The 12,850-nt window shown below is 38.9% G+C and overlaps 1 protein-coding gene across 1 annotated transcript in view; it reads right to left on the reverse strand.

Moving 5' to 3' along the window:
• Positions 1 to 552: 552 nt before the first annotated feature.
• The window catches only part of PTCHD4 (patched domain containing 4), a 203,588-nt gene continuing 191,290 nt past the window's right edge, over positions 553 to 12,850 (reverse strand). The window contains exon 3 of the mRNA XM_065912127.1: positions 553 to 2,186. Coding sequence (XP_065768199.1) covers positions 553 to 2,186 — 1,634 coding nt within the window. The remainder of the gene's footprint in view (positions 2,187 to 12,850) is intronic.

Raw genomic sequence — 12,850 nt, forward strand, 5'->3', positions numbered from 1 at the left:
AGACAAATCTAAGTATATGTATATATCACATATATACATATATATGTACATGTAAAATGAGTCGGGAAGTCCTTTGGTTTAGACAGAATTAAATATGTACTTCCCAAGTGCATAGGTTTCCTTTGACCAACCTATTCCAAAAACAAATATGAAAAGTGCCATGGGAATTTTGACATTTCTAAAGTCTTCTCTGCTATTTGGAGGCCCCCATCTTCTCTACTCAATCTCTCCTAAGCATTTTATTTTTAAAAGTAGCCTTTTCCTTTGGCCTTCTAACCCTCCTTTGATTTGTCCGTTCCTTGGACGAGCTCTAAGATCACATCCAGAAACTTATCTTTAGTGGAGAACAAGGTTTCAAAGAGCTTTTTACCCTTCTTTGAGTCCCTCTTGCCCCCCTGGAAGTGGACATCTTGACGTGTCATAAATAATTCACTTTTCATCTGCCTTGCCTTGTTACCCCTGGCCAGCCCAAGCAGCTGAGGTCTGAGCTTTATCGGCCCTGCATCATTGTGCAATACTGGAAAAGAAAAATAATCCATTAGTCTACACCCTTCAGACGGTAGTGACGTGATCAGGGTTCTCTTGAATTTCTATGCATTCAATTTCCTCTCTCTCCTTTCGTTTGGCACGCTTCTTTTTCTTGTGGTGCTTTTTAGAAGGGGGGAAAAAGGTTAGGAACACAGGTAAGATAACAAAACAGTGCAGAAGTGTGCAACTCCCAGTGAGCAGCAAGCATTTGAACAGTGTGAAGGTCAGGTTCGAAGGCACAAATAGGAGGGGAACCAACCCAATAAGAAAAGAAGTAACATTTTGCAAAATGGCTGTCCCATGCTCTTGAAGGGAGCTTTTTATACATTGTGTTCGGGTGTGCTCAGTTGCTAATACAAACGTGTAAAGCAGTGGTGCACAGTGGTCAATGGCAAAATTGAAAGTGTAGATAAGGCACAAGATAGAAATGCAATCCATGTCGACGTTCCATAGTGTCATTAAGCCCAGAACGCCCAGCTCAATTGAGGTGACGCTAAGAATTAGCCAGAAGTTTCCCAGAGGGTGAATCACTAGGAAAAAAGTCAGGATTAACACCAGGAGGACACCGAAGCCTGCGATCAGCACAGGCACAGTGACAGATAAGCTGTAATGGTCCATGAACACGAAGGAGGGGTTGAACACGATGAACCGGATGCTCTTTGACAAGGACAGAGGCCTCAACTTTTCCAGCACTTCTATGACTTCCTTCTGCTTGTCTCTGCTCGTCCGGGCCACCAGATACAAGCGAGAAGCAATAATGTTGTTTTCATCTCCTGCCTTGGAGAAGATGATATCGTTTCGAAAATGCTGGAATTCTGGCTTTTTTAAAAATGAACTTTGCAGGACACTGATAAAGTCACTCTTGTTATTGGCACTGATGTTGCTCACCTTCAGGAACTGGTAATACTGCTCCACCCAGGACACTGCAGTGAACCCGCTACAGAGTCTCCGAAGGTCCTCCTGGACACTGTTGTTCCAGTACTCAAGGGGCTCGTAGACGTAGAATCCTATCACAGGGCTGTAGTTGCTGAAATACTTCTGCTGAACCATGGCAAAAGAAACGCTTGGGGAATCGCTGGCTAGTAGATTGATGATGTTGGCTCCATCACTGATCTGCAAGCACCCCATGAAGGAGAACGAGGCATAGATGAGATAGAGGATGACCACAAATGGCTTCACATAGATATTGGTAATCCATTCATTGTAATGTTCACGGAGGAAGTGCTGAATAAAGTGGTGCTGGTAGGGGTTCGTCTCGTGATGCGATGTCTGTTGATGTCCATCGCTCATCACTGTCTGGAACCACACAGGCTTGCGGTCCAGGTATTCTGCAGAAGGGATCTTACAACAAAAGATGCTGTGGTAGCGGTTTTGCTCTAGTTGGCCAGCGAAGACCAGACAGGAGCCAAAGAAGGAGAAAATGTAGAAGTAGTTCAACAGGATGGAGACACACATGTTCTGACAGAAGACCTTCACAGCCTCTATGTTGGTGAACGGGCTGGCACCCATGCCAAAGGTGATAAAGTACAGGGAGCTGGTCATGGTATAGGTCACCATCACATCCGAATAGGCATCTGCTACCCTGTCTTTGAAGGGCAAATTCTCTTTAGTTCTCCGCCATCCAGATAGAAGCTCAAATACTCCTTTCGTTCCATGACCTAATTTAAAGAGAGAAGGAAAAGAACAATTGTTTTCATTGCCTCCTGTGGTTCAAGTGGATTCGTTATAGCTTATCTATGCTAACCAGGATGTCACACTCTAATCTTCAAAGTGCTGTGATACTCCTATCAGGGTCTCAAATTTCAGTTACATACCGGGATATATTTGATTCATGTTTCTACTTTAGTCAAGTCCAAACTAATTGGTATTCTGGGCAAAAAGAATCATTTATTGTCTTTGCTATTAATTTGACAAATTGTAAATGCAATGTGACACTATTTCATGATTTTCCCCCTGCACACTTATTGTCTCTCTAAATGGATCATAAATCATCAAGGGCAGGGGCTGTTATTCACCCATCTTCAAATGCTGCTCAACATCAATACAGTGATTGATCAACTGATGTATTGACTGATAGTCCCCAACCTCCATCTCAAACTGACTTACATGCTGATTTGGGAAATTATAAGGGGATTTTAAACACTTGAAAATGGCTTTAAATTGATTTTACAATGTTAATAATCTGCTTGATAGCCAAATAGCTTAGAAACCGATTCCTATAGATTTGATTAATTAACATTGGATGTGAGTCAGAAAAAATCTGCCAGGTCACACAAAATACAGAATAAGACCTTCTTGGGGAGAGATCATAGCAAGCAGTTTCTCAGAAAGTTTTATCCACACAGAGTGGGTGATAACTAAATGTTTGATTGCTCCATTACAGTGGATGGAGAATGAATGCTTCTTTTTAACCAGTTTCTGTACACATTTTGATAAGGGTAAATAGATAAAGATTTAGTCAAGAACTATTCCTTGAGCACCTATTATGTGCCAGATACAGTGAGATACTGAGCTTTTTTTTTTTAGGAGCTTGACAGCTCTTAAGATACCACCACTTGCTTCTTTACTAAAATAACAGAGAACGCAGCTGGGAAAATAAAAGTATGATACCATACCTTCAATTACCCCTTTTTTTCACTTCTCTGGATTAGCTCTCTCAGTTATCACCCAGGAATAACAACTGGAAACTTTCTAACTAGAAATCTTCATGGATCACTCTTGCTCTTGTAGGATCATCAACACTACACACATTCTCTATGAATGGATACAAGCTGTGCTTGGGCTGTTCTCCAAGAAATTCATTAGACAAAAATGTAGTTTAAAGGCACAAAATGACCTAGTTTAAGCAATCCTAGAAAATAGACTTGTGTGGCACCTGGATATTGGAGGTATGTGTTACCCAATTCACTGAGCAATGCTTTAACAAACCTACTGTAAAGGTTAGGGTCTTAGCATAATCACTGGTTTTGTGTTGTTGAAAAGAGTTTGCTAATTGGTCTCTATAGTGCTTCTACTTCTTTTTAAGTTTTATTTGGGGCTGCAATGCACACAATTAAAAACTATATTTCTCAGCCTACCTTTCAGCTAGGGGTGGTTCACATGATGCACTTCTGGGCGATGCAATGCAATTGGAAGTCATCTAAGGATGCTTATTAGAAAATCAGAAGGACCTTTGTTCTAAATGGCATCATGACACCATCAATAAGAACCAAGGCCCACTTTCCTCTTGAATTCTCTTTAAAGAAAACAAAATCTCTGTTTGGTTAAGCCACTGTAATTGAGGCTATTATATGCAGCTAAACATTTTCCCAGCCAACAAATTTTATAGGTAAGTTCATGTTTACCAAAACCTCTTTCATGGGTATCTAAGAATTCTCATTTTATAGTTAACTTGACTACAGTATCTATAGGTTTAATGGTATAAATGCTAATTTTTTTATTTTAAAGACACATTGGTTCATTCTTCTTGGGAATTCTTTTTCATTAATTATCAATTGTTATTGCATCGGAGCTCTTTTTGTCCACAGTATAAAGCTGATTCATTCTCCAATGTTATTTCTTCTGGGTCTCCAGTCAGAAAAGATAAGTTTATCCTAATGATTAGAAAGGGTTCTGAAGAGTACATTTAAGTATAAGGCAAGTTTTTGGGTTTTTTTTGAGCCAACAATCTATTTTTTCTTGAAACTAATGACTAGCTCTACATCTATGTGTACTGAATTAAGTTTAACAATTCTGAACAACATTAATTATTCATTTCTATCTTCTGTAAGACTCCTTGACCAAATGGAATACTTGTTCTCTGATTCTCTTGACAAAAACATAATATTAGGATATTAGTTAAAGTAATTAAAATCATTCTTTAATTAGAGGACTTCTCTTCTGAAATGGGGACTCTTGCTATCTTTGTAGTCACAGTGGGGAAAATGCTACCTAAGGCTACGGCTAAATCTGGCTTGTCTCTGCTTTTGGCCACTTTTATGGAATATTAGGTACATTATATAGGCCAGGTTGTTGCTTTATATAGTAGAAAGGTCTGTATGTGTGGGAAGATGAAGCTAAGTCCTTTGAGGTCAAATAGTCACTCTGTGATGAAAACTGAAAACACAGCTTTGGGGATGGCATGTTTATCCCACTCACAGGTTTAGATATTTTACAGGGTTTTCATTTTTTCTTAATTTTTATTGGAGTATAGTTGTTGTATTGTTGTTGTTTAGTCACTAAGTCATGTCTGACTCTTTTGTGACCCCAACCTGCCAGGCTCCTCCCTCCATGGGATGTCCCAGGCAAGAATACTGGAGTGGGTTGCCATTTCCTTCTCCAGGGGATCTTCCCGACCCAGGGATCGAACCCAGGTATCTTGCACTGCAGGCGAACTCTTTACCATTTGGGCCATTAGTTTCTACTATACAGCAAAATGAATCAGCCACACATATACATATATTTCCTCACTTTCGGACTTTCTTCCCATACAAGTCACTACAGTGCATTGAGTAAAGTTCCCTGCACAATACAGTATGTTCTCATTAGTTGTCTATTTTATACATAGTATTCATAGAGTATATATGTCAATCCCCAGCTCCCAATTCCTCCCACCACCTGCTTTCCCCCTCGCTAACCATATCTTTGTTCTATGTTTGTGACCCTATTTCTACTTTGCAAATAAGATCATCTATACCATTTTTCTAGTTCCCACATATATACCTTAATATATGATATTTGTTTTTCTCTTTCTTACTTCACTCTGTAGAGTATTACTAATAATACCCATTTGATTTTCACCATAATTAAATAAGTTTCCCCATAATTAAATCTAAACTGCAGTTTGAATCTAATACCTGCTCAGCCAGGTAGTTCTCTCACTCCTTATCAACCTGCTTATTATCAGTCTTTCTAAGTTTTGTTCACGCTATTTTCTCTGCCTTTCAATACTTTCCCCTGATTGCTGCTTATGTTGAAATTCTACCCATTAGTCTGTTAGTCCAATTCTCTTCTTTGTCTTATAGCCATTTCTGACAATTCCAGACATACTGACTTTTTTTCTGTTTCTTAAACTCCTATTGCACTAATTTACTACTCATTTTGGCACACAAACGTGTGTTGTTTTGCTCTGGAACAAAATGACTTTCTCAGGACATGTTCTATCTTTTTGGTTAGATTGCAAATTCCTCAAGGTCAGGGAATGCTTTTTATGTTACTTTTATACTCCACAGAACATCTGACAAAGTGATAGATGCCCACTAACCTCTTACTGAATAAATCAACCTTAATTCTTGATTCAAGATGGGTCTAGAAAAATATACTTCTTAATTATTAATTCAAAAATTTACACTGTATCTTTGTACCTATATTAATTGTGTTCAAAAGAACTATACACTTTAAGTTCAACTCAACCCAATATATATCTATTAGAATTTGTTAAGACACGAGGATCTTGCTAGTCAATTATATAAAACTTAAAGGTAAACAAGAAACACAATCTTTTCCAATATTCATCAGTCCAGAAGTCATTTTTACTTGGGTAATTCTGAGGCAGAGGTTATATTTTCTAAAACACTTGAATTTTAGAAACCATTGTGTAAGTTGTAGGATGTCTAGAAGCATCCCTGACCTCTACTCACTAGATGCCAATAGCTCACTCATCAGTTGTGACAAACAAACATGTCTCCAGACATCACCAAAGGCTATTTGGGGGACAAAATTGCCCCCAACTGAGAATTATTGGTTTAGTCAAATGAAGAAATGATATTACATAGACACATATGTTTTAATCACCTTTTCTGATTATAAAAATAAGACACAGTTCCATAAAAAATTGGGGAAAATGGAAAGAAAATGGTAAAAAAAAAAAGAACCTCAAAGTCCCAAAACAGATAACTGCTGCTGAAAATTTAGTGCATTTATTTTAGCTACACATTAACCTAACCTTATCTGTCTGTCTAACTTATTATCCATCTATCCACCTACTCACCTTTCCATCTATCCAGACAAAAAACTGCTTAATGATTTCACAGAACCTGGCTCCTACAAGGAGAAACTAGGGTTTGGAATTATGTTGTTGCTCTGTCCAGTTGGCCTGTTAACAACAAGGATCCTGTTTTCTAACTTCGTTTCTTAACTGGTTTTCATTCTGAGGCTAGAGCCATTTTTTGAACATCTGCTCACCTGAAAGAAGACCTAACTGTCACTGAAGTTTTTAAAAAGGGTCATATTCACTATATTTTCATCTGTATTCTGAGAGTCCTATTTCAGTTCAAACAACTTACCTGAAACTAAAATACTGGTATCTATGCAAAAGACCATCTGAGATGATGATGCATGAAATATACACAAGTGTGACTTGCCCCACTGAACAACGATGTGAACTAATTCCATTATATTGCTCCCTGGTACCCCAGTCCTAACAGTTCTTTGCTTTTGTCTCATTCCCACCAAAATCCTTAATCCTCAGCTAAGGCCTCAGTTTGTCTTGTGAACAACAGTGTTCATGTTCTTGAGTAGTGAAAGCAGCTAATATGCAAGTGGCTAACTTGCATAATATGGAAGGAAGGCTTGCACTCTTGTTAAGTAGAGATGTTTGCTGTATACTGTGAAAATACAACTGATTCTCTCTGAGAGATCAGGGAAAGCTCCTAAAGGTGTTAGTAAGCAGAGGATGGTGCCAATGATGGTCTAGACTGATGGTATAACATGAATAAAGGCACAACACTTGTAAATTAAGAGAAGGTAGTTGTGTTTTTAACATTTATAAATGAATTTTTTTCTCTTGGCAGAGATAATCTATTGCCCAAATTGCACACTTTATTTAATGTTTCAAAAGAAGACTGCCAAATTTTGATCACAATTTCCTCCCACTATATTATAATAATATACATTTGCAAACTATATTAGAATAATATAACAAGTATCTGTCAACCCGGGTCATTATTAGATAGCTGACATTTATTTTGATAAAGTTTCATGAAAGAAAAGTCAGAGTACTCTTAGGAGTAGAAATGATTTGGACAGAATTGGAACTGAGAGAATAATGCAAGGACGGAAACGAATACAAATAAAATATTTGCATGTGTATGTGTGTGCTGAATATCTAACATTCTTCAGGGATATTGTTGGGGAGACCTCTTTCTAAATGAAGGAAAATGGAAGGATTGTGCAATAACCAGGAAATCTTAGCTGGACACTTGCTAACATATCATATTGAATAATAATTTTATAAATTCTGCTACTCACAATTGAGAATGAGAAAATAAAGAGTATGTAGATTCTTATCCTTAATCATGGCAGTGCAGGTCAGCCAGAGGAAATATTTTAACAGATTAAAATAAAAAAATAGATTTTTGCCACCAAACACAACTCGTTTCAGTCCTAGGTGAGGTGAACAATATTCAGGACTGATTATAATCCCATCTGAACCCCAGGCAATCACTCTACAACAACTAAACATGACTTCTAAAGTGAGATGGAACTTCTCTGAAAACTGATTCCAACCCATATTTTATATTTCTCTAAACTCCTGCACTTCCGATGTAAACTTCTACACTATGGCCTGACAGGGCTACAGGAAATTCTCTTTGGTTCATGGCTAGGCTGCAAGTGACTTCTTTTAAAGTAATGATTTTCTTCTGTAAATTTAACAAATTTTACAGTTGTCATTTTAATCCCAAACTCAATCTCTCCAAAATCAAGAATTCCAAAGAAAACAGTTTTAACAAGGATAAAATCCAATTGGAACTAATTGTAATTGACCCAATTACTGGGGTTTTCTTTGATATATTTATGGCTCTAATATGCTTCTTGGTGGACTTCGGATTCTTCTTAATTCTGTTCTGAAGATGAACTGGTGGGTCTAACCCTTTCACTTGAACATGGTAAGCCCTCAGCAGGTCATGAGAGCTTGACATCTCCTGTTGTAACAACATAAAAAATTTTTAAGAAATAAAGGTTAAAAATAATACTCCTCAATGACTCACTTCAGAGAACGTTTTCTACTTTCCCTGAGCAGTTATTTCTGCTTTGGTTACTATGTGTTCAGCAGTTGTGTTTGTGGAAATCACCATTAAGCTCTGGTGGAAAAGTATTTTGATTTTTAAAAAAATTAATTAATTAATTTTGATTGGAGGATAATTACTTTATAATGTTGTGGTGGTTTCTGCCATACATCGAAATGAATCAGCCACGGGTGCACATGTGTCCCCCCATGCTGAACCCCACTCCCACTGCCTCTGCACCCGTCCCTCTGAGTTGTCCCAGAGCACAGTCTTTGAGTGCCCTGCTTTCATTTTGATCACATCCTTCTAAGCTATGTGACATTTGACCTGGAATGCCAGCTTCTGATGGAGGAGGGAATGGCAACCCACCCCAGTATTCTCGTCTAGAGAATCACATGGACAGAGGAGCTTGGGGAGCTACAGTCCATAGGGTTGCAAAGAATCAGATAGATGCAACTGAATCGACTTAGCACACACGCACGCCAGCTTCTCAATGCAACCTGGTTCCTACTCTCTTTCCCATCAGAGCTGAGTTGGCTTTTGAGGGCAACTGTGAGTTTATCTTTTCAGATTTCCTTGCTGCAGGAACTCAGCACTGCCAAGAGCTGAACTCCACTGCAGAACCAGCATGGCTTATTTTCTCAGTATCTCCCTCACTCTGGTATTCCCATTCTGGGAGAAAATAACTCCCAGGAAGCTCTTCATTTTCTTCCCAGTGCTTTCCATGTCTTCCAGTTTTATGAAAGGAATATATTTTTGAGAAAGGGAAAAGCAGCCCTGGTAGCTGAATGCTGTCAAGTAGGTCTTGTTGTTGCCTGGAACTGGTCTGGCCCTCACAGCTAGATTTAGTGTTGTCCTGTTGCCCACAGATGGTCTGGCAAAAAAAAAAAAAAAAAGCATCAGATAGGATCACTTTGTGACTGGGGACAGACTGAAACAAAATAAGACCACTCTAATTATGATTGCACACAGACAAAATGCAAACATTGTCCAAAACAAAACAGACCAAACATCCTTTCATCAAGCCTGGTAGGGTTGATTGCTGCTGCTTCTTTTTTTAAAAATCTGTATTTATTTATTTCTGGCTGCACTAGGTCTTTGTTGCTGCACATGGGCTCTCTCTAGTTGCATTGCTCGGGCTTCTCCTTTGCAGTGGCTTCCCTTGCTGCTGAGCACGGGCTCTGGGTGCCTGGACGCAGTACTTGCAGTGTGAGGGTTCAGCTGCCTCTCAGCATCTGGAATTCTTTCAGATCAGGGAGGGGACCTGTGTCCCCAGCATTGGCAGGTGGATTCTTAACCACTGAACCGCCAGGAAAGTCCTGATTTCTGCCTCCTTATCAATCACACTTTAATCTTGGTCTGGTCTTCTTGCCTTCTAGGTATAAGAATTGTTAAAGACCACTGATGACAGATTTACCCTCTCTTCCTGACAGTAACTTAACCATGCTGCCTTCAACCCTCTTCCAAATCACCTAACACTTTCAAAAAATCATAGCCGTCCATTCTAAAATCTTCTTTCCAAAATGCTTCATGGTCCCCAATGGTGTGTGTTCTTCCTGACTGCAGAGAGGCAATAAACCCAAATTTGTTCAATTATCTTAGTATTCCAGATGGTCTTTGGCTGGAGGACATTGATATTTTATACTAAATAAGTAGTTTTGGAAAATGAGTTAATTAAAATTTTTATTACTGGTGACTTTATGCATTGAATTCTTTGAGTGTAGGAGTTAGAAGTATAAGAGTTGGAACAGGAGCACTGGATCAGAGTTAATCCCTGGAGGATCCGAATTTTCAAACCATGTCACTAGGAAAAGGGATGGTTTTCTGGTGGCAGTCATTTTTTAGTTGTACTCTCGCTAAAAAGAGAAAGCCAGTTGGGCATGTGGGTAGTGGAAAGATGCTCAGAAAGGAAGATAACATAGATGTTAAAACAGGAGAAGGGAGGAGGAGTCACGAGGAACAAAAAGTCATTGCTTTAAGCAGAGAAGAGCAATGGATGGGAGAATGACTGGTGGGACTAAAAACCTTACAATCGTCAAGAGTGATCCCTGGGTTGGGAAGATCCCCTGGAGGAAAGCATGGCAAACCGCTCTAGTATTCTTGCCTGAAGAACCCCATGGTCAGAGGAGCCTGCAGGGCTACCATCCGTAGGGTCACAAAGAGTTGGACACGACCGAAATGACTGAGCAACACACACACAAACTAAACATAAGCATGTACTTAAAAAATAAAGACCTAGAGTAAGAGATTATATAAAAGAAAAAAAATAATAAGAACTTGCAGAAAAGAAAATAAAGATACTCTAAGTATTTACCGAGCTAAAGACATTCAAAGAACAAAAATTAGTTAGAAAAATTAGTTCATTCATTTGAAGGACATTGCTTGAGTGCCTCCCATTAGGAAGATATGGTAAAATGTCATCACTTTGAAGTTTAATCACTCCCATTTGTCCCATTTGAAAACTATATCATATCCGTATGCCTGAATTTAATGGTTCATTAATTACAAGCTTGGGGGAACTTCTATCATACAAAGAGGAGAAGTGATGACGACTGAGGATTTCTATAACACCAAGAGCTGGAGAATGCTTTTAAAATGTCTGCTTCAATCATTAAGAAACACGTTTGAAATGGAAGGACTCTTACTTAGCAAATTTAAATTATGCACAGTTGTGGTTTCTTATGAATATCACTCAAAAGAAAATCTTCAAAGTTGTAGCACAAATCCTTGATATAAAGCATAATGCTTCAAAGGGAGAGTTTTCTGGGAGCATCCTTCAAGGTTTTGCTGCCTTTCTTACCAATGAAGATAAATTTAACATCCCATGAATGAGAATTCTCTCTGAACAGAATGGCCTGAAATCAGTGGAAACTCAATTAAACGAGAAGCTCAGGAATTGGATCATCTGATTATTTGAACCGTCATTAAATTAATCAACCAGAACTTCCTTTTTGATTCCGTTTTTATTGGTTGATTAACTTTATTGGAAATCTTTCTAAAATGCATTAGACTTGCATTCCTCTTCTGCAACCAGTTCTTAAAACAAGGGAAAAAGGCATTATACGTAGCAATTAAAAGGACATACTCTGGGGCAATATATTTTGCTTCTAGTTCTGGCTCCATCACTGTGATGTGTGGTTTGGGGTGAATTAGTTTAACTTCTGTGTATTTCATTTTCATAGTTTGGAAAATAGGGATTAAAAAGGTACCTATTTTAATGGATTAAGATGAAGATTAAATGAGGTAAGAGTTGTAATACACTTAGAGTAGGCTTGGAACCCAGGAAGCACTCAATAAATGCTAGTTTTTATTATTTACTGAATAAGATACTTCAGGCTCATCATCTTTATGCATCAATAAAAGGAAGGTAATTTGGGATACTGCTTGAAAAACTGAGTTTTGTGGGTTTAAGCTTGCTCACTGTGCATGTATGTTCAGTTGCTCAACTGTGTCCAACTCTTTGCAACCCCATGGACTATAGGCCATCCAGCTCCTCTGTCTACGGGATTTTCCTGGCAAGAATACTGGAGTGGGTTTCCATGCCCTCCTCCAGGGGGATCTTCCTAATCCAGGGATCAAACCCGCATCTCCCACGTCTCCTGCATTGGCAGATAGATTCATTATCACTGAGCCACCTGGGAATCCCAAGCTTTCTCACCACCATCTATTAGATGTGTGACCTTGGCAAATAATGAACTCCATCATTTGGTTAGATTGCCAATCTGTAAAATGTAAAAAAACAAGTAATACCTGCTTCAAAGAATTGCTGTGTTAAAGGAGACCCAGACACCTGAATCCTTTTATACAAATACCTGGTACACAATTAGTGTGCCCATGAATGACAGCCAGTAGTGAACAATATTACAAAGTTGCAGAAATGTGGGAGCTTGCACTGCAGGTATACCAGGCCTAGAGAAAAGCTTAAAAGCTTTCTTCTATGATGACTGTTTTGAAATTTGCCTTCCCTGTCCTCAGAAGTTCTTTACAGAAAAGTGTTGATTAATAGAGGCTTTTGGTTAACTGGATTCAACTAATTGTGGCATTCCTTATGTGAATTCTCTTATTCAGGCTATGCTGAGAGAATCAGTCTCATCCCGCAGGCAAGAAGCTGAAAGGGAGATTTCCAGCCACGAATCTGATTCATTCTGCAGCTCACAGAACAAACCAGACTCACTTCCAGAAAGTGCACAGCAGGGTTTCAGGGCAGCCAGCTCAGTTCCAGCAGGTCCAGCAGGGGCGCCGACCAAGGAGACCATTTCCTAGAGGGTCCTCTCTAAGTGACAAAACTGGTGTCATTTGAATATACCCCTGATGAGTACAGGCTTTCTTTTCAGTTG

This window comes from Muntiacus reevesi, chromosome 20 (assembly GCF_963930625.1).
Source record: "Muntiacus reevesi chromosome 20, mMunRee1.1, whole genome shotgun sequence".
Taxonomy (NCBI): domain Eukaryota; kingdom Metazoa; phylum Chordata; class Mammalia; order Artiodactyla; family Cervidae; genus Muntiacus; species Muntiacus reevesi.